Raw genomic sequence first — 26824 nt, 5'->3', positions numbered from 1 at the left:
GGATGACCCGTAACCCAGATCCTAAGCGGAATACCTGAGCTGAGTTGGTGTTCGTCTCCATTTCGGGGATGTACGGGTAGTGGATGTAGAACATGTCATTGCGGACCATCTTCTTCCTCATCCTGCACGGCCCCTCCGTCATCTCCAGCACGAACTTGTCGAGGTGGGAGCCGATGGGCGGCCCCCAGAGTCCTCGCTCTCGAAGGAGCTCGTACTCGATGGACGCCCACTCCTCCGTCACGTACTTCAGGGCGTTCTGCTGTCGCTGGGAGACGGAGAAAGGGGAGGGGGGGGTTAAAACACCAAGAGGAAAACCGCAATCTGTCTGATAGTGTATCTTAGTTGCATTATTATGTAACAGCCTGTTGTTCGGTCCTGCAGTAATAAATCACCTCCGATAAAGCAGCTTGAATTCTTTGTGCACCTGCTGTGCTTGGGGAGGATTAAAAAAGAAAGAAAGAAAGAAAGAAAGATGGAGTAATGATACTGTAGGATAGGAGCGTGCTACCTCTTGATATTCTTTGTACTGCATGGCCACGAGGTCTCGTACTACAGCGATGTGTGTGAACATCCACTGGAACGTTTCCTGTTGGTTAGAAAGAGAAGATAATGATCCAAAAAACTATCTATTACAGCTTAATGGCTTCTTATTCTTCTTTTCTTTTTTCGTGTGTGTACCTGGGCAGAGAGGCTGTTCTTGTTCAGGCTGTTCTCCTTCTTGTTGCGTCGGACGCCCGTCAGCTTGGAGAGACCGAAGCCGCTGCTGACCCTGGACAGTTTGGACTGAGTCGCCGGTGCCACCGCCTCGCCTCGACTGATGCACTTCTTCTCATGAACTGATGATCGGAGAAGAGAGAGAGAGTAGATTTTCATTTTAAAACACTGTAAATCACTTCAAAATGGATAAAAACAAGATGTAAAATGCTAAAATGCAGAAAAAATAAAGGAATTATGTGATTTTTTGCCTTAATTTTACATTTGTATGACTGATGAAAACAATATCTGGGTCGAAAATGACAAATTAATCTTAAATGACTTATAGGGCTTTCCTCTAGCTACTTCTATATTATTGTTTTGGCCTGATTTTGAAATCTGTCTCTAAACTTTATGCATCCATCAAAATATATTGAATGATGCAACGTTCACAGATATATATCGGTATCGGCATATGTGTTGTCTGATATGCAACGATATTATTTTAAAGTTATATAAGCAGAATTTTATGTATTTGTATCCTTTTACTTAATTCAAGTTTAATGTGTACTTATATTTTATACTGTATATTTACATTTTATACAATTAATATAGTTAAACTTTAAAATATCCCGCCTCCATTACATATATTTGTCACAAGTGTTTGATAAGCACATTGCAAAAAAAGGCCTTTTTATGTACATATTCTGTATATATAAGATTAACGGCTGATGTATCTATATCGGATATCCCTAATATCAGTATCTGCATTGGCCCCAAAAATCCAGTATCGGTCGGGCCCTAGTTATGATGCACAATGCATGAATAAATTACATTTAAAATAAACATTGCACTCATTATGAGCTATTTCCTATCAAAGACAAAGTTCCTAGAATACAGGAAGAAACTCTTTCTAACAACTTTCAATACTTCTAAAGAAACTTTCAACAACAACATCTGGTTACCTGCCAAAGCATCTGTGTCTAACATCGTTGGTAGTAATCACTACTCTGCTTACATTAGCAAAAATTACAAACCTAATGAAGTGAATTAAAGAAAGAGAGCAGATCAGCAGTTTCTTGCTCTACTGGCAGAACTCCCAGATTACGAGTTAGTTAAAGTTATGTGATGATTTAATATGCAGCAAACACTCATTTCTGTAAAGGACACCACAAATCCAACACGGGCATAAACGAGGTAATATTTAATATGAATTGATTGTGTTAGCCAGTGATTCTCACCCAGGTGGTTCTGCCAGCTCTTGAGTGCCGGCTCCTCCAGGGCGGGTCGAGCGGTGGCGATGTCAACGTGTCCTCTGTCGTTACAGGGCAGAGACACTTTGAAGATGTCCTCCAGCATCTGGCGCTTACTGTGCATCAGCTCCGTCCACACGCGGTTCACCGCCTTCAGCAGCAGCTGCCGACCTGCAGAGGAGCAATCACCAAGTTAGATCTGTCTACAACTTAGTCAACAGTCTAGTACAGATAAAACTATGTGGGTTAGAAACAGTTGTAAAATGCATTGATATTGCCGGACTTTTAAATTCATTACATTCTTTCTTTGTCTGAAATACACCTTGTGTTTCCATGCAAAAGATTTGTGCCATATGTTGTGCTTTTAGTAACTTTCTCTGGATTAAACAGTGTTATAGTCTGAATTACAAATAGTCTACTTTTCCCCCTTTTCTGGGGTCATTTCAACCATAATAATCCATCATATAGTTATATAAAAAATTCAAATTTAATGACAAATTGCCCATCAAACTAGAATAATCTTGGTGAATATTCTCTGAAAATTGGGAGAAAATACTCTTAAGACTGTTTTAAATAATTTTGGACTCAGGCATTTAATCCTTACATAATGTTCAGCATCAAATTTGACCCATTTTTACATTTGAGAGCTGTAAAAACACACTATACACATTTATTTTAAGCTGGACTTTTCCTTATATGACCCACAGTATATAGAAATGGTAATAAAATGCATAATTTTTTTAATTTTTCTGCAGCCAATATACATTTTTATATATGCAAAATGTACAAGTTTGGCCTGTGTTTATTTAAAATACTCAAAAATCAGCATTCAAACATGTTGAATTCATCATATTCTATAAAATATTCTCCTGGACCATTAAATAGTGATTGTAAATGAGATTTTACATAAGATGAATCAAACTGATGGAGGATTTATGAATGTGAATTGGTGTGAAGACTAATTATGAGTCAGAATATGAAAAGCATGTAAAGGGTTAAGGATCAAAACATTTTCAATTCCTTCAACACCAAAACCATGGCAACAGTCATCAGCGTTAAACCAGATTTATGCGATCCCACATATCCACGTAACAGTGTCTCACCCTCGCTGACGTCGTGGCTGTGCGTGGAGTCGCTGTCGTTCTCCGTGGGCATCATGACGTGCCAGGTCGTCATCCTGGCCTCGGCCTCCAGACCGAAGCCCTCAACGCTGCTGCGGAGACACAAACACACAGCGGCTCAGTACCAGCCTGCCACGCAGACACCTGAGGGGGAAGCCGCAGGCCCAGTTACACTGTTTGGCTTCGGCAGCGGTCGTACGGCAGGTCGTGTTAAAGCATATTGTGTTCCCAGCGTGGTAGGAAACTCACTCTCTCCCCACCTGCTGCAGTTTTGGAAACTATCAGTACTTCTGGCACGACACCCGCCAACACATAAAAATGAAATACCTGCTATAATCACAAAAAAACAGCTTGCAAGTGGCAACAACACAGTTTGAGTCATGAAGTAAATGAAGTGTGACTGTGGTAAAATTGCTTTTTTTAGTTGTACAAATATTCCTCCTGGGCAGTGATGCTCAGAAATATAATAAAAATAACTTTACTCTAGATGAAGAACACAGCTTGATCTCACACATTTAAAAAAAAAAAAAGAAATGCTGATGATTTATGTTTATATAATCATGTTTGCACATCCATCACCTCGTCCTCCACACTGACTGTACATGCACAGAAGCCATGAGTCAGGCTTGGTTGTGAATCATGTGTTCATATAACCAGAAATGTACTATTTGGACGGCTTTTTATATGATATAAAAACAAGAATAAAAGCTTCAAAAGAATTGTTACTCATTTAGTTGTTTCAATAATAAAATATACTCATGACACAGACATTAAATCACAAGGATGTTATTGTAAAGAAGCTGTTTTTTAACGTCTCTCTCTGCTGTGATTTGGACAACGTGCAGAAAATTGCAGCTTAACTCTTTTGATTTCTTCAAACAGTGTTGATGCCTGATGGACGAGATGGTGTTTTCCTTTTTTTGTTTTTTAAAATCAACTATACTGTCAATCACCACAGTTTCAAGATTAGTGTCACCAATTCAGTGTCCGACAAAATGTGAAATACGGTCACAACTGCCCTCTCTGTTCCTGAGTTATATCGTTGAATAATGGCTAAAAAAGGGTTTTTTACAGAGCTTTATGATGTCATAGTGAAGCTGACCTTTGACTTCTTGGCTATAAAAATGTTATCACTTCATAATTTTGACACAATAAGATATTTGTGTGAAACTTTGTCATAATTAGTGTATAAATTATTTGAATTTCTTTGTAAAATCACAGTGATTTTGACCTTTAATCACCAAGATCTTATCAGTTCATTGTTAAATCTGAGTGGACGTTTGTGCTAAATTTGAAGAAAATCCCTTGAAGTGTTTCCTGAGCTATTGCAGGATAGTAAACTCAAAAACATAAAGCCTCCATGCATGGTTGTCACCAGCATGGAGGCTTAGAAATAGGAGCATAATATATATTAGATTACAGACAATACTTGTTTAAAAGACACAATCATCCCAGTTATTATTAATATTAATAAAAAGGTAAAATAACATCAGCCTCCTCCTTTAAAAACTACTACTACCATCCTACCTGCTAACATCTACAGCCCCCCCCCTCCCTTACCTCCCACTGTGCAGACAGATGAAGCAGTGAGCCAAGCAGGCCACAAAGTCCTGGTCGTGGTTCCCCGGGCCGAGCACCAGGTTGCGGTTGACGGTCAGGACCCGCAGGGCGTCCAGCAAGGCCACCTGCTGAGCCACCGTCTTGTGGGGTCGACAGAGCTGGTAGAGCACCGTCCGGTTCAGACAGTGGTAGATGGTGTCCAGAGAAAGCCCCTGAGAACGCCTCTTAGACTGGAGAGGAAGAGAACAGGTGTAGGAGGTTAGAGGAAAGGTGGTTTAATAAAAGAACGCTAAAAGAGAAGAAGAAAAAATGAAACATATAGTAAAAGAAGAGAGAAAAGAGTGTTGCTGCGGTGGTCTGGATCTGGAGAAATCTGTGGAAATATTTCAGCAGATTTGTTTGAGCAACCTCGGCTGAACTGGGTTAAGTCGTTGGAGGCTTGTGAATGTAGCTTTGTTACTCTGCCCAACGACTTCATGTGGACACAATGGTAGAAATTAAATAAAGGTTTGACTTGAGAGTGAGAAAATAGAGGAAGCAAATGTATAAATTACTTTTTTATATCATTTTAAAATCCTTCACAAGCTCTCAGATAGTCTACTGCTCCGGTTTTTAAATACACACAATTATACGAACAGGAAAATGAGTAATGCAGCTTTTTCTTTAATTATGCTCCAAAGCTGTGAGAGATGTGAGCTTATTATATATTATTTAATCTGGCTTTTAATTAGTGTCATTTCAAGTGTCTAATTCTATATTTCTATTAGTGTATTTGTTGTTTTATTGTACTGTAAAGCACTTCCCTAGAGCTACATCCCTTGTATTAAAGTGTATTATTATTATTATTACTTGTAAAGAGGAGTTGACAGTTGATATGCTTCTCATATAGCATATTCTGCACTTTTCTGCATGACCGAAAGGATATTTTAATGAATAAGTCGTTGAAAGTAAAAGGTCAAGTTTTCAGATTTGAGTCCCTTGAGCTGCTGGAGAAACGGTGCAGGAGATACACTGGAGATTTATTAATATTACATTAATTTGGCTGATTAATCTGCATGCAGAAACACACTACTACTACTAAAAGCACTATTATTATATGAGAAAAAGATTACGGATGAACAAGAAGACTAAAATGAGACTCTAAAACCAGTTCAACACATTCAGGAAGTGTTTTTAAGTGCTACACTGCAGCGTCTTCAGCTACAAATGGACTCATAGTTATATTAAGACTCACTTTAAAAGAATAATACATTTAAATTGCTGCGACTGCATGCCTCAGCATTAAGTGCATGGTCTAAATCTAAATCACTCATCACTTATCACACCAGGCTACTTCCAAGATGCAATCACTCGTTGTGGTTTGAACAATTAATTTCAGTGTATAATCTCCTAATCTTCTTATTTGCACAGTAGATGTGTAGAGAAGGTTTTATATGAAAAGTAGATTAGTCCTCTCACTCACTCACTCACTCACTCACTCACTCACTCACTCAACTTGAGAAAAAAAGCCTTTGTTAAAACTGAAATGATTATTTATAAAAACTATTCCTTATTATTTCTGAATACTGACATAAGAGTAAAATACTTCTTTACTCAATGAAACAACGACTAACTTAATAATCTTACTGCCTCACTGGAGGACTGTTTGCTTTCTGCATCTGCACACAGGCGCCTGTCCAGTCTTACATTCAGCACTAACTTAATTCTGGTGTATTACGCTGTGTGTAATAAGTTTGTAGAGTATAATTTCACTCTTGCATGAAGTCAAACATCATCTAAAGGTCTTTTCTAACATCAGTTCTGTTGTAAATTCCTCCTTAACCCTCCTGTTGTCCTCGAGTCAAGGAAGGAAGTTAGGAAGGGAGGAAGAAAAAAGGAAAGGAGGGAGAGAGGAAGGAGGGAATGAAGGAAGGAAGGAGGAAGGGAGGGAAGGAAGGAAGGAAGGAAGGTAGGAAGGAAGGAAGGAAGGAAGGAAGGGAGGAAGGTAGGGGGGAGGAAAGAAACAGAAGGAGGGAGGGATGGAGGAAGGGAGGAAAGGAAGGAAGGAAGGGAGGAAGGAAGGAAGGGAGGAAAGGAAGGAAGGAAGGGAGGAACGGAGGACGAAGGAAGGAAGGATGGAATAGAGGAAGAAGGAAGGAAAGGAGGGAGAGAGGAAGGAGGGAATGAAGGAAGGAAGGAAGGAAGGAAGGAGGGAGGGAGGGAAGGAAGGAAGGAAGGAAGGAAGGAAGGTAGGGGGGAGGAAAGAAACAGAAGGAGGGAGGGAGGAAAGGAAGGAAGGGAGGAAGGAAGAAAGGAAAGGAAGGTGGAAGGAAGGAAGGAAGGAAGGAAGGAAGAAAGGAAGGAGGGAAGGAAAGAAGGACAGAAGGAAGGAAGGAGGGAAGGAATGGAGGGAGGAAGGAAGGGAGGAAGGAAGGAAAGGAAGGAAGTAAGGAAGGAAGAAAGGAAGGAGGGAAGGAAAGAAGGAACAGTCAAAACAGACGGGGTCAATTTGACCCAGGAGGACGACACAAAGGTTAAAAGCCTCCTGAAACATTTTGCAGGTAGATAATATATATATATACACATTTGGACTCTTGCCTTGAAGAGATGCAGGAAATTAAAACTGTATTTATGTCAAAAAGCAGCCAACAAACTTATTATTCAAAGTTGGAAGCTTCAGCAAAGTGTTTCTAAGCATTACTTTTATAATTAAAACTGTTCATTTTCAGCACAACTTCGCCATTAATCTGACAAAACACCATTTGTAATGAACATTAGATTAGGGCTTGTTTTCTAACATTACAATTACAACATTACAACTTGACATTAACTCCGCTGAAAGATCAAAGTGTGCTCTGTTGTCATTTCATTCAACCAACTGCCTCAAAATGAGCCAGAGGAGTCTAAAAATGATGCTTTTATTATTGAAATGTATGTTTATTTAAAGTTCTGATAAATGCACTGTCAGATTTATTACAGTTTTAATTATAAAAGTAACACTTAGAAACCTTAATGTTTAGGGAACATGTTGCTGAAGCTTCCAACTTTGAATAATGACGGTTTTGGTAGTAATTAAATCTGGGGATAATATATTTATTTTGGTAAATATTTATGGATTTAATGCAAGGAACTCTAACATCACACTCCTTCATTTATTGTCTGACAAAATTCTGCAAGAAAGAAACAAATTTCCTTCAGCATCCGTAATTATTGGCGGTGACTTTAATGAGGCTACAAACTCATGATACCCTGCAAGAGGAAATCAAGATCATTATAACCCTGTTATTTATGTAAACTTTCATTATTAAATAGAATGAATAATGAATTAAAGGGCTGCTTTTTGACAGAAATTCAGTTTACTACATCACGTTCTGGACTATAATATAGAAAGGAGATTTTTTTTTTTTTTTTTAATACCTGTCCTATGAGCTGCACGATGAAGTCGACCACCAGCTTGGAGTCCTTGTTGAACATTCCCTGCCACAGCTTGTCCACCACACGCTGAGTGAAGTAGAAGACGTTGTTGACCAGAATCTGGTAGCTGCCTCCGCTGCTGAGAGGCAGAGAGGCATCTTCACCTGGACGGAGACGAGCAGAAGTAGAGGAGGTTACGGATATTATATATTATGGGTCACTGATAATATTTGTCCTGAATGTCACACTGAGGATGGGTTTAAATGTTATAATAGAGCCACATAAACCAACAAAACTGGGTCCTTTGTTCCTTTCCAGAGCTGAAAGAACTAATATAACTACATGGATTTAGGAGATTGAGTTTTACACCAGTATTATAAGATGTGAATTCTCCTATATGGAAAAAAATCCTTCAAGGTTTAACAAAATATTGTGCTATAAAATATGATAAAAGAAGCTGACATACAGGTTACTGTATATTTTGGCCCTCACTTCTAAGGAGAAAAACATATTAAATACCAATATCATGCAACATTGTGTAATTATTATGCAGATGTATTTCATTAAAAACATGGACTCCCCTCATTAAATCACAAGCAGGAGTGTAAAATATTGCAGGTGTTTGCAGTTCTGTGGGTTTCTGCAATTTGCTGAATCATGATGCAACCATTAAAGCTTCTCTGTGCTGCAGCATCATCATCCCGCTCACTTTCTGCATCATCATCAGCTTTTTTCTAAGTGGGAAACGAGCAGCAGGAGCCGATTGCCACATTGTGGTTAATTTGATGGTGTTTTGTCTTCCGTTCTCGTCACTTTGGCAGGAAATGAGCCGTTAAGGAACTTATTAGGAGGTTAATGTCCGTTCTTAAGACTCTAACACTACTACTACTACTATTTGCTGTGTTGGATTTTTACAGTTTGAGGTGTTAAAGGAATTTAATCTGACCTAATAGGACGTCAGCGGCCAGCAGATGCTCCATGACGCCGTCCAGGATGTTGGACTGAAACTCCTTCTGCTGAGTTCTGGTGGAGCGCTCCGGAGAGGCCTAATGAATGCAAAAAAAGCAGAAAAAGCACATAAAACACACATAAGGTTAGGGCTGGGACATATATTGATATTATATCGATATCGTGATTAGAGCATAGATATCGTCTTAGATTTTGGATATCGTAAAATATCACGATATGTCAAGTTTAAATGATGCATTACTGTAAAATATATAATTTTATGAACTTATCAGACTGTTCTAGCTGTTCTGTTATTTACCTTTTACCCACTTTGTCATTATGGGGCTGGGCAATATATTGATATTATATCAATATCGTGATTTGAGCCTAGATATCATCTTAGATTTTGGATATCGTGATATCGCGATATGTCATCAGAGTTGTCTTTTCCTGGTTTTAAATGATGCATTACAGTAAAATATATGATTTTCTGAACTTACCAGACTGTTCTGTTATTTACCTTTTACCCAATTTGTCATTATATGCACATTACTGATGGTTATTTATTAAAAAATGTCATAGTGTAAATATTGTTGCAATATCGATATCGAGGTATTTGGTCTAAAATATCGTGATATTTGATTTTGTCCATAATAGATGATGGAAACACCTGCTGTATCAGTGATTGTATTATGAGCTTCAAGCAGAGAGGAAACTGTTTTAATTACCTCCAGCAGCAGGTCGATGATGGGCGTCTGCTTGCTGGCCGGAGTCATGCACAGGTTGTCCATGATCAGGACCCTCATGAAGTCAAAGACGTACTTTTTGGCCGGGTGGTTGGTGAGAGACGTCTTTGATCCAACGTTACAGTATTCGGACTGGCTGCGGTTCATACCAGAGTCTCCGGCGAAAGCCTTGAACTCCTCGGTGGGGGAACCCGCTTCGTCGTCCAAATCGGTGACCTGGAACGGAGGACGTAGCATTATTTAGCTTTTAAAAATTATAACATTGGTGATAATCATGACAAAATATATTTAAAGGAAAACATGACATTTCAGCCTGGCTTTTAATACATAATTTAATAGTTTACAGTCTTTTTATTTTATTTTATTGTGCTTGTTTTTGATGTTAAACTTTTTTTTAAATGTTGTCTACTTTATTTTACACTATCTCATTATTATCATTCTATAGTTTTATCTTCTTATCGATTTTATTTGTCTATTTTTTATCTTTTATTTTACTTTTTTTTGTCTTTTTTAATCTATTTTAACCTAGTTTTTTTTTTACTCTTACTCTTAATAATATTTTTCTCTTATTCTGTCTTATTTTACTAATTTTTTAAAATTATTTTCATATATTTAATTATTTATTTTTACTTATTTAATTTAAATTTTAAAACATTTTTTTTATATCATTTTTTATTTTTTCGTACATGCATTGGTCTCAATGTCTTTAAATTGTTATTTCTTTTTATTTCTTTTTTTCAACTGTATTTTATATATTTATTTATTTAGTCTGTATGAAAGGTGCTATATAAATAAAGTTTTATTGACTGATTCAAAAAATATAAATTCATCTTGCAATGACATAACATATTATAGCTTCACATCTTAAATCCTACAGTGCTGCCTCTCTTCACGCTGCGTCCTCACATATAAATAAAACAGCATCTCACTCTCAGTATCACACTGTCCTCTATTTTAAGGAGTTTCAATAAATCACATAAAAAAAATCGTTTTTTATCGCCCCCATAAGAGACAATAACAGTATATCTGCTCAGGGGGTTTATAGGGTTACTGATCAATACCTCTGATTATTGGGCTCTGCTGATGAGATTTTTTTTTTTTTTTTTGGCTTTTAAAACCATTTTCAGATCCATTTGCTCAGTACTGGAACAAATAGTTGAAAGTCTTGAGACTGCATATTAGTTTTGGGGAAAGGTGAAGATGCTGTAGTTCCTACTTGTGCAGTTTGTGAAACATTATAGTCTTTTTTTAATCTATTAATCAACAACTTATTGTGTTTCTTTGTCTTCTACTTTCTATCTTGTTAATGTTTGCCTTGTTGCTGCTTTCTGTGCTGTATGTATTTGCTTCTCTGTCTTTAAATGTACTATATTACGGCTTCTTTTTGCTCCTTCAGTTGCACAAAACTTAACAGGTTCAGAGTCATTAAGTCTTACCATCTCAGAGTACGGCCTGATGTTGAAGGGGAAGACGGAGGCTGCCAGGGCGCAGAGGAACTCAGGACTGTGCCACATTGGCGACAGGTCGGGCACGTTGTGGTAAAGATACCTGAAGAACTGCATGAGTGTGACGGGGTACTCCCTGAGCCAGGACCCCTCCTCCTCGGACTGCCAAGGCTGGAAGAAGATACAAGGAAAAACATGAAGGTCTTGATTTTAAATGATGCATTTTCTATTTAAACTTCATATGCAAAGGCGGTAAAGTTCAAATCCCTGACTTGTTATGGAAAATGTATGTCAAGTGAAACTCTGCAAAACACCAGTGAAGCTGTGTGTGTGTGTGTGTGTGTGTGTGTGTGTGTGTGTGCATCGAGTCATTTCAACGGATTAACGAAGCTTAAAAACGAACCTTTACGAGACTCAAGGCTGATCTATTCCTTCTTAAGAACCAATAAAAATGGACTGACGAACATGAAAAAGCTCTTAAATTATGGGTGTTTTTTAAAGATATAAGCTCGCTGTGTTGGGATGTTAATATAAATAACAATAAAGATCAGTTCAGAGCAGCTCCAGAGTTGTTATTTTTTACAGTGTAGGTTGGGTTAGTTCTCTCTCACCAGGTTGAGCATGCTGCGCAGCATGGCCAGCAGCAGGAAGGCGGCATCGGTGCACATGCTGTGGATGGAGCCCACTACTGTCCCACTGGAGGCCGGGATGCCAAAGATGAAGGTCCAGATGGAGTCCAGGTCGAACTGAAAGGAAACGCACACAGGCTAGGGTAATATTGGGTCACGTGCACCATCCATTAATAATTCTGTTAATATTAGTGATTAAAAATGCTCATCGTTGGACAATCTGAATGTATGGCAGCTGTTAACCAATAGAAATCTAATGTGAATGATTATATTGGTTAGATCTCCTGTAAGGGTGTGACGATACACTCAGATCACGAGACGAGACGAGACTTAAACACTATTTTTAAGAAAACTTCAATGATGAAATATACGACTGCATAAATAGTCTTTTATTTAACTAAAAAGTCACAATATGCAAAACAATGCAGGTGCATTTTGAAACTAATCCTATTTTAATGAATCTCACTTCAGTTCTACTTGAATTATCATATGAAGTATGCAATATGCAAGCACTGTAAAAGGTTTCCACATATAGATATATATATTTTATAGATAGATCATTTTGGTATCTATGGAAACAACAACCATAAATACCAAAAAAATGAATTATAAAGAATAGAAATAATTCTAGTATATAAATAGAAATGAAATAAAGAAACAAATTATTACAAATTATAAGATATTGCTAATAAAAAAACACAGAATTAAAAGTAAATTGCACAAATCCTATATATCACACAAATAGAACAACATACTTATAAATTGTGTTTTAACTCGGTAGTGCAACAAATTTTTGCTTTTTTGCATCATTCGGCTAGCATAGCGCGTGGCACGAGATCTCGTCACACCCTTCAGTAGTTAGAGTAGATTCATAGTCATGATACATAAGTGTGTGTAGTAAAAGGGAGCAATTCAATAAGTAGTAGGACTATGATTGCTATTAAGCTGTTTCTACTACAAATATGCATATTTCACTACATGCTCCAAATGTTAACGTCAATTTTAAACTGTGCAAATAGCAAAGAAAACAAAACAAATGTAATCACTGGTTGGTAAAAGAAGAAAAAAGGTTGGGTATACTAACATGTACCTGCAGGCTGTCTGGCAGCTCGATGACGGGCTGCTGCAGGAAGAGAGCCATGAGCAGGAAGTAGAGCTCTGGCACGTTGGTGTGTTTGGGCAGCAGCGTCTGCATCACGGGGAATCCTGGGAAGTGGCAAGCGTCCCGGTTGATCTCTCTCAACGTGGAGCGCCCACCGGCACTGCGGCCCACGTTGAAGCCTAAAGACATGGAGGTGGAGAGAGAGTCAGGAGAGGAGAGATAGGGGGGAATATTTGGATAGACCTCCGATTGAGGCACCTACAGGATGATTACAAACCTGGTTTTAGAATTTATCAAAGCAGGTTTATCAAGGAGGTGGTTGCAGTAAAAACTCAAAGACTAAAACTTCTACCTGAGGATTAACAAAAATATAACTCAGAAAATAAGGATTTGGTTGAACTACGTGTCAAACTCCAGAGCTTCAACCTTACAGCACATATTCTGAAAAAAAAGCTACAGCCGTGGAAGCTCTGTTTGAGCCATTTCACTACTCAGGGTGGTTTCCATAAGCAAAGGCAATGGTTCTCAACCTGGAGATCAATAAGATGAATTTAGTGGGTGTGCAAGATTATTTAGAAGAAGTAAAATGAACAAATTGGTGGCTATTTTCTCTTTTTCTGTCATTAATGTTCTTAAAACGGTCTCAAAATCGATTAAAAAGCCTGCAAAGAGAGACTTTAAATCATGAAATCTGATGTTTAAAATCATGACGGTTTAACAACAGCTGATATTTAGGATGAGGAATTATCGAATTGGCTGAGGGTGAAACACTGAGGAGGTTGAAAACCATTCAAAGCTCGGGAGGGACTATGATCGCAGCAGCAGCAGCAGGGGGAGAGCAGGGAGGCAAAAAATGAGAAGACGAACCCTTGGCTGTGCGGAGCACAAACTGTGCAGCTTTCTGTTTACTGAACGAAGGCCAACTCCGGCGGAAAGCGTGAGGAGAGGCGTCTGCTGAGCCATATTACAACGTTATAGTATAAACACTGGACATTATTACTGTGCTATTCACTCTTCAGGGAGGAGACAGTCAAACATGCAAGACACAAGAAGGTGGAAGAAGATTTTTATTGACACTCCTAATGTGAGTAATATAGGATGGCGTAATAGGGTCATATATGTAGAAAGATAAATAAACATTGACCTGGAGAAGAGGGGGGGAAATATTTCAAGAAAAAAGGTGTTTTATTCTGTTAAGCAGTCCCATATACTCACTTTGCAACACTGGAGAGACGTTGCTTGTCGTGCATTATGCCTGCCGTGGAAGAACTGATCTAATTGTACTTTTTAGTCGGGTAAAGCAATAAGGAGATACTTAAACCGAGCGTTATAGACATCCATACTTAAATAGGTTATAAAATACAAACATGGAGAAAACAGGGCGGCCACACATTTATTATTCTTCACTTTTCTTATCACACGACAATCGCTGCACATCAACATACACTCACTTCCGTTCTACTCCTTTAAAATTAATTTAATTTAAATGCTTAAACCGGAAGAAACATAAATTGACTCTAAGCCATCTGTTCTAACCCATCCCAGAATCATCCAAAGCATCCGGACTTTGAAAAGACAAGAAACTGGGCCTGTTTCATAGAAAAGAAACACACAGTGTCAGAGAATATCTGAGTTCATTTCTCATTAATTTGAAGGAGTAGAACTGAAGTGATTGTATGTAGATGCGCAGCGATAGACATGTGATCAGAAAAGTGAAGAGTAATAAATGTGTGGCTGTCCTCGAAATATTACCCCCCCTCCTCCAGGTCAGTTTTATTTTTTTAACATATATGGCCCTAATACGATGTCGTAGTAATTAGCCTGAAAGTGAATAAATCTAAAGTTTTGGGTGTGAATGAATGTCGGAGCTTCAGATTTTGTCTCGTTGCCAAACCCGTGGTCCCCGTACTCACCCAACACCGTGCCGATCTTGTTGGTGAGGACGGAGTCGGTGTGGTCCAGCCAGCCCCCCCCACACAGACCCTCTTTGAAGCGGTTTAGGATGGGCTGGTTGGAGAGCAGAACCACGTGGATCCACAGCGCCGCCGTCACCGTGCTGGAGTGAAGATGCTCCTCCATGAACATCAGCAGCCAATCAAAGCCCAGCGTTCGCACCAACTCCTCACAAGCCCTGCAGGGGGAGACGGAGAGCGGTTAATCCCTATAATACACTCTGATGCAGGGAGGTCAAACATGAGGCCCGTTGGCCAGAACCAGCCCGCCGAGGGGTCCAACCTGGTCCACTTTCCTTCCTGTCTTCTTTTCCTTCCTTCCTTTTTTCCTCCTGTCCTTCCTTCCTTCCTGTCTTCTCTTCCTTCCTCCCTTCCTGTCTTCTTTTCCTTCCTTCTTTCCTTCCATCTCACCTTCCTGTCATCTCTTCCTTCTTTCCTTCCTGTCTTCTCTTCCTTCTTTCCTTCCTGTCTTCTCTTCTTTCTTTCCTTCCTTCCATCTTTCCTTCCTGTCTTCTTTTCCTTCCTTCATTCCTTCCTTCTTCCATCTTTTCTTCCTGTCTTCTTTCCTTCCTCCCTTTCATCCTTCCTTCCTTCCATCTGTCATTCCTTCCTTCCTTCCTTCCATCTGTCTTTCCTTCCTTCCTTCCATCTCTCCTCCTTGTCTTCTTCTTCCTTCTCTTATAGCTTTCTCTTTTATTAGTAGCACTGTAAATAATCGGCTGCTCTCGTGAAAATCATGTTTCTCAAAATGTAGGTGATAATTAGGTTTTTATAACAAACTGAAGAATTACACATTCCTTAATTGGCTGAGAAAACTCCCATTTTTCTTAAGCTAAATAAGCTATAAAGAAACTGTGAAATAATCCTACATAAATGAAAACAGGGCTGTTTTTAACTTTAAGAGCTACATAGTTTACTCAGGACCAAAGAGCCTGAGAAATAATTTATTCTTATAGCAGAAAAATGTCAGAAACTAAACACTCAACATGTTGCCAGATTTAAAAATCACCACCTAAATCATGATTATCTCCATCTAAGATCACTAATAATAACTACAGTATATTCCCAAGATCCAGGAAATTCACAGTATACATATTTATTGTGCTTTATTGTGTATATCTTTATATTTTGCCCCAAAAAATATAAGGATGTTGGTCTTACTGTGCATTGACGGTGCATTTCTCTTTGGTGGTGAAGAGCAGTCTGAGCAGGTTGTCCAGCAGTCGGTTCCTCAGCAGGATCAGGTTGGCTGACAGGAGGCCGCCGAAATCATCATCGTTACCTGAGCCGAGATAAAGTTAAGTCAATAAGGATAAAGTCACATCGTTCAGGTTAGGACATCAGTCATTAAAAAAGCATTAAAAAAAAGTTATAATGGCATTTAGAGCTCCTGGTTAAAGTATTTACAAGCTTTTTAAACCACTTAAACAAGGTTATTTTTACCTCCATCGATCTTCTCCTCATTATTGATTTCCATGACGACAAACTTCTCACACACAGCAAAGGTGGGGAGAGTAGAGGAGATGAACTGGCCGAACCTGTGAGAAGAAAACATAGAAAAGAAGTTATTGGATTAAGTTAATTAACAAAATAGCAAAAAATGCAAATATAAATCAACTTCATCAAAGTAAAGTAACTTATTACATTTGATTACTTTTCTAATTATATAACCAATGTTTTCAGCTGTTAGGGTAAATGTTCCCTCCATCTGTCCTTCCTTCCTTCTGTCCTTCCTTCCTTCTTTCCTTCCTACTTTCCTTCATGCCTTCCTTCCTTCTGTCCTTCCTTCCTTCCTTCCTTCTGTCCTTCATGCCTTCCTTCCTTCCTCCCTTCCTTCTTTCCTTCCTTCCTTCTTTCCTTCCTTCCTTCTGTCCTTCCTACTTTCCTTCATGCCTTCCTTCCTTCTGTCCTTCCTTCCTTCCTACTTTTCTTCTTTCCTTCCTTCCTTCTTTCCTTCCTTCCTACTTTTCTTCCTTCTTTCCTTCCTACTTTTCTTCCTTCTTTCCTTCCTTCCTTCCTTCCTTCCTTCCTACCTTCCTTCCTTCCTTCCTTCCTTAGTGTTCCCATTAAGTACCAAAATCTAAGTTCAGCTGTTTTTCATGGATACTGACATGATTTATAAGGGAGATCATTTCTTATAAAGCAACATTTATCTCTCATTTTAAATCTATTCATTAGTTCATGTAGATTTTGGAAAATAAAATAAAGATATTTGATGAAAAAAGTAAAAAGTCAGCCACATCATGATTTATTTACTAAATATAAAAAAATATTGATTTCAAAGAATTAAAAACAGCAATATATGTATTCAGTAACATGTTAAATATTTAAAAATGAGGAAAAAACCCTCCTGAGGAAAATCTTAAATGTCTGACTTCAGATGTAACCTCCTTTATAATCATCAACATTTTCATCAGTAACTGTAATTTAATGACACATGTGTATAAATGTGCGTGTTTACCGCAGCAGGTCGTATGGGTTGGGGAAGCCCTGCAGCAGCAGACTGAGCACGTTGCTCATGGCGGCTACAGTGGGCTGCGACAGCGAGGTGTCCCTTAACGTCAGCAGCAGTCTGGGGATCAGCTGAAACTCTCTCAGCAGCTTAGCGTTTTTAGCCGCCTCACTGCTCAACATAGAAAGTGTTAAAAGAAAGTTAGCAACAAGAATTAAATAACCGAATTATTGCATCTCGAGGACAATTCTCTAAAGACAAATAAAACCTGACACTCGCCTGGACTCTGTCAGCAACTCGATGAAATGCTCAAACAGAGACAGATGGAGCTCGTAGGGAGCGTGGAGCCAAACCTGAGGAGCAGAAGGAGCAGAAGGAGCAGAGTGAGACCTCGCTGACACAAGTGAGTGAGTTTGGCAAACACAAACTACTGGCAAGGAGATCTGGTGTCTTGGCACAGAGCGGCCCAGTTTCTTTAAAAGGTTCAACCGCAGCGGAGGAAACTTTACTTTCTCATGTTCACAGCTGCCAATTCATCCCAAAAATACACCTGCAATTCTCACAGGTATTGTTTGTAATTGGAGCAATGTGATAATAGATATATAGCTGCCAAAATAGCAGACTGGAGCAGTGTTTGGTCTTCTAGGAATTAATTATTTATTATTAAAATATACAAAAACTAGTTTAATTTGTCCCTGAAGCCTTTACCTCGAAGTCACAGAGGAGGTCTTGGAAGGCGGTGGAGTTGGGAATGATGGAGGTCTCGTGGCCGCTGTCGACGGTTCCCACCAGAGAGAAGGTGAGGTGGAGGATGTGACTGTTGAGCAGCGAGCGCTTCTTCTTCAGCAGCATGGCCAACAACTGCAGGGGAAACAGACAGCAACAAAAAAACATGTTTAATCATTGGATTTCATAAATAATTTGTATATTATAAAACCCCAAATCAACCAGATAAAACCACTGCTTACCAGTTTATATCTATGTAAGTGTTTTTATTTATTTCCTGATATCAGACACACCATAAAACTTGTCATGTGACTGCTGTAAAGTGTCTATCAGTCTCTCACCTGGTAGCCTTTGATGCGCTCCATCTCCTTACTGGCCAGCGGGTTGCTCTTCACCACACACACCAACGCTTTGACGGCCGCGTACAGCCCCTCCACGTCTGACGCCATGGCGACCAGCCCCAAGATGGCAGCTGCCCCACCCACGTACTGCAGGTTTGAGGCTACGGGCTTGGACACGAAGGCACGCACACCTGGAGGGATTAGAGAGAAAGAGGAAAAGTGTGTTTTACTTTAGAGATGCAGCAGCTTAAATGTGACAGTTTCAATTTACATTCATGAGCTTTTCACAGTGTAAATACAATATAGAGGATAAAAGGATTAAATTCGGATATTTTGCTATTTACAGGGATTATATAAAACAACATGAGGGATCAAAAAATATGTTTCTAAGTAAATAATGTTGTTTTTAAAGGTTGGATAGCTGCTGTTATTCCTTCCCTGGGTCTGTGGGTGATTTCAAGACGTTACTTTACCTAAATATCCGATGACGGCGGCTCCGATGGTGCGAGCCGGTCCGTTGAGGTGGCCCGCAGCGTTGTGGATCAACTTGACCGGTGTTGCATTTTCATGAGAGGACACAGCGAGCTATAGAAGAAATAAAAAGGAGCAAAGAATTACAGTGAAGAAGTTGACCCAAAAAAACTGCACAGAAGCTAAAAAAATAATGACATCACTTTTAAAATGCCACAGACATTACTCTCTGCTACCATGGCCGTAGCTACCATTGAGGACTAAAAGCCTTTTATTCATTATTATAACAAATTAGAAATAAATAAAGGGTTAAAATAGCAGGAGGGAAAAAGGAAGACACACACTCTTAGGAAAATATAAATAGAGCTTTGTTTATTCAGCCAGTGAAGTAAATGTGAACACTAAAAATTAATCTTCTGGCTTTTGTTTTGCTTTGTTAAGAAAGAAAATAACATTATGTCACCATGTTTACTTTAATAATAAAAAATAAGTCTCTATTCTCTTAACCACTGCTACTAAAACAAAAGGCCTCCTCCTTCTCTATGACGAGCCTCGGCTGTAGCAGGAATGCTGCCTCGGCATTTTCTGTTTTCATGTGCTTCCTGCAAGTCGGGCAGGCTTGGAGAAATAACTTGACAGGTGGGGAGCGAGATAAGGACACAGACACACATATGCACACACACTCCATCCTATTATCCCACCAAAAGTGTGTGTGTGTGTGCATATGTGTGTGTGAATGAACATCCATGCAAGTAGATTGACTTCTTTTGCACTGAGGAAAGAGTTTGACCTCAGCAGGCTGTTGTGCACCTGCATGCATGTGAGTGTGTTACATATATATATATAGATAGATAGTGAGCAGCAGTAAAAACCTCCACAGTTTTCTTTAAAGGTATATTTATTTATTATTTAAGATATGAATCTTTCTGCTCTGCAAACTTTGCAATCTTGCAAAATGTGTGCACTGAGATCTGCACAGCACTCTGCACTGAGGCCGAGGGAAAGAGGAAGGTTTTTTTTTAGTTGGTTACATCAGTCTAGCATGACGTAATCCAATTCAGTAAAACAACACTCCTCCTACCTTCTCCTCAAAGGGAGATCACTCACAGCTGTTCAAGAAAATGTTTATTTTTCTAGTGAAAAGAAGCGATTACGAGAAAATGATTTACACGTTTATTTGCATTTTGGAGAGGACAAGACTTTTGGAGCTGACAGTTTCCCTTCATCCAACTGTTAGTATCCACTGTCTACAATGTTAGTCAGATGAAAATAAGCAGATTTTTAACCCTCCTCTTGTCTTCCCGTTTTTTGCCCTCCCAAAATCCAAACTGACCCAGTTGGTTTGACTGTTTATAAAACATAAGGTTTAAATTATCACCCTATTCTGTGTTAGACCGTATTAGCCAAATTCTTTCCAACTTATTACCACAGGTTTTATACATGTTTTTTTGGAAATGATGGTCAATAGGCCCTTATTTAAAATGAACTCTTCTAATCTAAAAGAAGGGAGAAAGACTCTTCAGTAAAGAATAGAGACAGAGCTAGTTTGTACAATAATCACATCCTCACTCTGCAATGGAAACTTCCTCCTCATCCTACTATTTTAAAGCCACTATGATATTTTTTTTTAAAGATATGTTGTTTGTAGAATAATCCCACTGGAAATTGGCACTTTCATCCCAGCACCCACCCATGGATCTGAACAAGGGAGTAGCTGTGTGCATCGCTGCGTCTGTCTGACACTGATACTGGGAGGGATTCATATGCTTAACGTGTTTTTGGTTTTTCATTGTGAAGTCATAGGAGTTGTTATTGGAGTCGTTGTGGAAAAAATGTGTTGTGAACTTGGCCGTCGCCAATAAGTAAAAAAGTAGTTATCGAGTAATTTCAGAAGTAGAGTAAAAGCAATAGTTGGGAATTTTTTAATGCACACGTGATTTATACTCAACTTAATTACCTCCTTAGGAAAATATTATGAATGTTTTTAAAACAGTGTTAATCTGCTTTAACTGAAAAATTGGCACTTTCATCCCAGCACCCTCCCATGCATAATAACAACAAGGGAGTAGCTGTGTGCATTGCTGCATCTGTTTGACTTTAATACTGGGAGGGGAAAATGTTAATTTCCAGATATTAATACTAATTAATACGTAATACAATATCAACACATAGCAATACATAGCTTTCAAACATATGTAAGCCTGATGTTTTTTTCATACTGGTTGCATTATACTCAGTTGGACAAATAACTGCTTGTATGAGAGTGTAAATGTTATCATATATTGGGGAAGGAGAGTATTTTTTTATTATGAAAACACAGGAGTTGTCACCAATAAAGGAGTGATCGAGTAACTTCATAAGGTTGTTTTCTTGTCGAGTAAAAGCCAAAGTTAGGATGATTTAAATTGCACTTGCTAACGTAATAGTTTTAATAAAATAACGTGATTTATGGTCAACTTAATTACCTCCTTAGGAAAATGTTAAGGATGTTTTAAAAGCAGCCTGACACATTCATGACTCTGATTGTACTGAGTTTTGGTTTGTACCTGTTTGGCGATGGCTTTGCTGTCCAGCTTGTTGTAGACTTTTCTGATCTTGGCCACAGTGAGAGTGGAGACGGAGAGAGCGTAGAGGCTGAATGAGACTTTCTCTTCTGGTACCAAAGCAACCGCAGACGGAGGAGCAACTTCTGTCTTAGAGTCTTTACCTGAGACAGTAGAAATATTTACAGATGGAAGTTATAAAAGAAATTATGAAGATGAAATAAAAGATTTTTAAAAACTGAGAGAAAGTGGAGAAAAAGGAGATGAAGAGCAAACACGAGGCCCGTGGGCCAGAACTGGCCCACCGAGGGGTCCAATCCGGCCCTCTTTCCTTCCTGTCTTTTTTTCATTTCTTCCTTCCTTCCTTGATGTCTTCTTTTCCTTCCTTCCATCTTTCCTTCATTCCATATTTTTCTTCCTTCCTTCCTTCCATCTTTTCTTCCTGTCTTCTTTTCCTTTCTTCCTTCCTTCCTTACATCTTTCCTTCTTGTCTTCTTTTACTTCCTTCCTTCCTTCCGTCTTCTTTTCTAACCTTTCTTTCTTCCTTCCTTCCATCTTTACTTCCTTCTATCTGTCATTCCTCCCTCCCTTCCTTCCTTCCTGTCTTCTTTTCCAACCTGTCTCTCTTCTTTCCTTCCATCTGTCCTTCCTCCCTCCCTGTATCCTTCCTCCCTGTCTTCTTTTCCTTCCTTCCTTCCTTCCTTCCTTCCGGCTGTTTATGGCCCTTGACCTTAAATGAGTTAGACCCCTCTCTGCTCTAGACGGTGAGATGAGGATGATGAGCTCCACTCACAGGGCAGATATACGGCCTGGAAGCTTCCCACATAGGTTGGTCCCAGTTCAAAGATGGCAGCGACGCTGGTGGCGGGCAGCACTTCCTCCAGGAAGTGGCTCGGCCCCAGACGCCACACCAGGGTGGACAGCTGGCGCTGAGCCGGTGGCGTCCCCACGTAACTGTACACTGTGCTCAACACGGGAGGGTTGGTGGATCCGGAGCCGCCCGGTGCGCTGTGGATGTAGTGAAGCTGGAAGAGAGTGAGGAGAAAAAGAAAGAGAGGGATTTATATTATAGGTATATGAGAATACAGATGTTTTATGACTGGATAATAGCTTATTATTGGTTTGAATCTCTTATTATTGTAGGAAAGAAAAGATGGAAGGAAGGAAAAGTAGGAAGGAAGGAAGGAAGGAAAAGAAGACAGGAAGGAAGGAACGAAGGAAGGAAGGAAGGAAGGAAGGAAAAGAAGACAGGAAGGAAGGAAGGAAGGAAGGAAGGAAGGAAGGAAAAGAAGACAGGAAGGAAGGAAGGAAAAGAAGACAGGAAGGAAAAGAAGACAGGAAGGAAGGAAAAGAAGACAGGAAGGAAGGAAGGAAGGAAGGAATGAAGGAATGAAGGAAAGAAAAGAATACCGGAAGGAAGGAAGGAAAAGAAAACAGGAAGGAAGGAAGGAAGGAAGGAAGGAAGGAAGGAAGGAAGGAAGGAAGGAAGGAAGGAAGGAACGAAAGACAGATGATAGGAAGGAAGGAAGTAAAGAAGAAAGGAAGATGGGCCAGATCGGAGCCCTCTGTGGGCCTGTTCTGGCTCACGGTCCGCATGTTTGACACCCCTGACCTAAGGGCTTAGTTTAAGATTCACCACTTTAACGACAAAACTGTGAACTTTGTGCACAACGATCCAAAAGGAGAAAAAAAAACACAACCACAAGCAAAACTCTGACACACACACACACACACACACACACACACACACACACACACACACACACACAGACACACAGACACACAGACACACACACACACACACACACACACACACACACACACACACACACACACACACATACACAGACACACACGCACACACACACAGACACACAGACACACTCGTGACCAAGCCCTGTGTTTCCTGTGTGTGGACGTCAGCAGGAAATGAAGCTGTTTTTATCGGCGGCGCTGAGGAGAAGCTGAGGCTTGTGGTCCGCCGCCTCGCTTCGCTGCTCTGCTGTCTAATCTCAGACCACATCACAGGCTGCTGCTGCCCGCGGCAACGCAACACTGTGCTCCTCAAAGCCTGCTTTACTGTATATTTGTGATTCTTATCATATCAGTGTAGTGGAAACTGCTCCAGTTTATGTTCTATTACCCCCATCTGATCAGGACTAAGGTTACAGCTAATAATAGCACTTATCTACTTGCTTACTAATGTTTATTATCAATAATATATAAATGAGAGCAAACAGCCACTCACTCTCAGTCGCTTTATAAAGATAGTAACCTTCTTTAACCCTTTACATACTGTTCATATTCTGACTCATAATTGGCCTCTGCTCCAATTCACATTCATAAAATTCCCCATCAGTCATCAACACGTTTGATTAATCTTATTGGGGGTGGGGGGGGGGGGACATTAACAATCACTATTTTATGGTCCAGGTAAACGTTTTATAGAATATGTAGAATACAAATATGTTTGAATTCTGATTTTTCATTATATTTTAAAAAATACACTAATTTTGTATATTTTTATATATAAAAATGTGTATAAGCTGCACAAAAGTTTTAAAAAAGGAAGCATTTTATTTCCATTTTTGTATACTGAGGGTCACATTAGGGAAAGTCTGGCTAAAATAAAAATGTGTATAAGGTGTTTTTACATCTCTCTAATGTAAAAAATGGGCCAAATGTAACCCTGAACAGTATGTAAGGGTTAAAAATAGACTTTAGTATATGTGAGATGATAATGATATAAAGATAGATACTCAGTGTCTTGTTACTTGATAATGAGAACAGGATGCACATCAGCATTTTCTGAGTAAATCCTCTGTAGTAGGGGATGTACAATTAGGATAATGATTAAATTATTCATCAAATAATCAATTAAACAATCAATAAGGATTTTATGGACAGCTATTTTCATAATTGATCCATCATTTATGAAGCAAAAATCTATAACATGGTTCTTGTTGTAGCTTCTTAAATGTTAATTTTCTCTCTGTTTTATATTATTGTACATTTTATATCTTTGGATTTTGGACAAAACAAGAAGATCTGAAGATTGTTTGCCTCTTTTTTTTTTAACATGTTTTAGACCAAATACTGAGTAGAATGAAAATGGGAACTCTAAAATTTCATATTTAATAGACTAAGGGATTCATAATTGATGATATAATGATGAAATAATTACTTTCGGCTTTAATTTGGAAATATAAAAACCTCACACGACTACATGAGTAACTATTACAGTAAGATTTCATATTAGGAGGAAAGCTACGGACAATACTATAGTATAAGATGAATTATGATATCTGCTACACATTAAATAAGAGATGTGTATCAGTATCCATTAGATGCTCGGCCCAGGAAACTGCTGTTGTAGCTTATTAAATGTTTATTTTCTCTCTGTTTTATATTATTATAAATGCAATATCTTTGGATTTTAGTCAAAACAAGAAAATCTGAAGATGTAACCTGAATTTTTTTTTTCTCTTTTAGACGAAATACTGGGAGCAGGATGAAAATGGGAGCTTTAAATTTTCATATCTAATAGACGAAGGGATTCATAAATTGATGAAATAATGATGAAATAATTACTTTCAGCCCTAATTTGGAAATATAAAAACTCCACACGACTGTACATGAATAACTATTAGAGTGAGATTTCATATATTAGGAGGAAAGTTACAGATAATATCAGATGTATTGTGATATCTGCTACACACTGAATAAGAGATGTGTAACAGTATCCATTAGATGCTCGGTCCAGGAAACTGCTGAGGAAGACTTTTCCGGGAAATGTCCGGGTCAATGTACAGCACACATCATCAGATATAATCCAGTTTATAACATTACCTTGACAGTGCTGATCAGCTGGCCGTCGATGTACAGCGTGGCCATGCTGTTCTTCAGCATGCCTTTGCTCATCACCAACACCAGGTGGTGCCACTGGCCCTCGGCGATGAGCTCGCCGCAGCGGAAACGAGCGCAGCAGGGCAGGATCTCATAGAAGGAGGCTTCTTCACTCGACTCGTCCGCTGCTTGAAGGGGGGGGAGGGAGAGAGAGAGGCGACGTCAATGACTCAGAGGGGTTCGACGAGAAGTAAAAAACAATAACTCTGGTTTACTGACTGAAAAAACCCCACATGGGACAGCTTCATAGAGCGTTATAGATCCACATAAATCTCCCTCTGTAGCACCCTTACTCTGTCCCCACCCTAAATATATTAACAAGGCATTATCTTAACTTCTAAACACAACATATAAACAGTTTCTGCATTAAAATACATGCTAAATATTCATTTTCTTGGCTGAAAAGCACTGATTGCATATATAGTCCATATATAGTACAATGCATGAAATGTGCTATATTTCATCATCACCATTATCTATAACAACACAAGACCAAACCTTTCAAAAGCCATGTTCTAATTATACGTCACACCAGCATATTAATATTTTAATGGGTCAGAGTTATGTGAACATGTTGATTTCACTCATTGTGTAAAAAAACCCTAAACCCTAAAAATATTAACAAGGCATTATCTTAACTTCTAAACACATAATATGAACAGTTTCTACCTTAAAATACATGCTTATAATATTAATTTTCTTGGCTGAAATGTACTGATTACATATGAAATACATGTATGAAATGTACTATTCAGGTTCCAACATGTACAACCATTCAAAAGCAATACTGTGATAATACGTCACACTACTAAGCATATATAAACATTTAACCCTTAAACAGGCAACGTGAACCAGGAGACTCTTTAATTAATACACTGTTAAGAGCATGATGAGTTAACCCTCCTGTTGTCCTTGAGTAAAGGAAGGAAGGAAGGGAGGAAGGAAGGGAGGAAGGGAGGAAGAAGGAAGGAAAGGAGGAAGGAAGAAGGAAGGAAAGGAGGGAGGGAAGGAAGGAAGGAAGGAAGGAAGGAAGGAAGGAAGGAAAGGAGGGAGGAAGGAAGGATGGAAGGGAGGAAGAAGGAAGGAAAGGAGGGAAGAAGGAAGGAAGGGAGGAAGAAGGAAGGAAAGGAGGGAGGGAGGAAGGAAGGAAGAAGCAAGGAAAGGAGGGAAGAAGGAAGGAGGGAATGAATGAAGGAAGGAAAGGAGGGAGGAAGGAAGGGAGGAAGGGAAGGAAGGAAGGTTGGAGGGAGGGAGAAAGGAAAAGAGAAAGGGAGGAAGGAGAGAGGAAGGAAAGAAAGATAGAAGGAGGGAGGGAGGAAAGAAGGAACGGATGAAGGAAAGGAAGGAAGGAAGGAAAGAAGGAGGGAGGAAGGAAGGAAGGACAGAAGGAAGGAAGATAGGGGGATGGAGGAAGGAAAGAAGGAATGGAGAAAAGAGAGAAGAAGGAAATAAAGAGAGAAGGAGGGAGGGAGGAAGGACAGACAGAAGGAAGGAAGGGAGGAAAGAAGGAACAGTCAAAACAGACGGGGTCAATTTGACCCGG

At 39.2% G+C, this 26824-nt stretch overlaps 1 protein-coding gene across 1 annotated transcript in view; it reads right to left on the bottom strand.

Annotated features, from left to right (window-relative positions):
* Positions 1–26824, bottom strand: part of wdfy3 (WD repeat and FYVE domain containing 3) — a 123436-nt gene that overhangs the window by 25787 nt on the left and 70825 nt on the right. Inside the window, exons 20-42 of the mRNA XM_062416820.1 lie at positions 25225–25409; positions 22169–22400; positions 21379–21539; positions 18835–18946; positions 18362–18552; positions 18003–18155; positions 17574–17647; positions 17304–17465; positions 16286–16380; positions 16004–16124; positions 14804–15021; positions 12873–13069; positions 11771–11905; positions 11151–11330; positions 9697–9930; positions 8967–9066; positions 8024–8184; positions 4628–4857; positions 3050–3159; positions 1935–2117; positions 679–836; positions 509–586; positions 35–265 (exon numbers count right to left, since the gene is read on the bottom strand). Coding sequence (XP_062272804.1) covers positions 35–265; positions 509–586; positions 679–836; positions 1935–2117; positions 3050–3159; positions 4628–4857; positions 8024–8184; positions 8967–9066; positions 9697–9930; positions 11151–11330; positions 11771–11905; positions 12873–13069; positions 14804–15021; positions 16004–16124; positions 16286–16380; positions 17304–17465; positions 17574–17647; positions 18003–18155; positions 18362–18552; positions 18835–18946; positions 21379–21539; positions 22169–22400; positions 25225–25409 — 3701 coding nt within the window. The remainder of the gene's footprint in view (positions 1–34; positions 266–508; positions 587–678; positions 837–1934; positions 2118–3049; positions 3160–4627; positions 4858–8023; positions 8185–8966; positions 9067–9696; positions 9931–11150; positions 11331–11770; positions 11906–12872; positions 13070–14803; positions 15022–16003; positions 16125–16285; positions 16381–17303; positions 17466–17573; positions 17648–18002; positions 18156–18361; positions 18553–18834; positions 18947–21378; positions 21540–22168; positions 22401–25224; positions 25410–26824) is intronic.

This window comes from Scomber scombrus, chromosome 4 (assembly GCF_963691925.1).
Source record: "Scomber scombrus chromosome 4, fScoSco1.1, whole genome shotgun sequence".
NCBI lineage: Eukaryota > Metazoa > Chordata > Actinopteri > Scombriformes > Scombridae > Scomber > Scomber scombrus.
The sequence above is the reverse complement of the archived record's forward strand: the minus strand, read 5'-3'. Positions and strand labels throughout refer to the sequence as shown.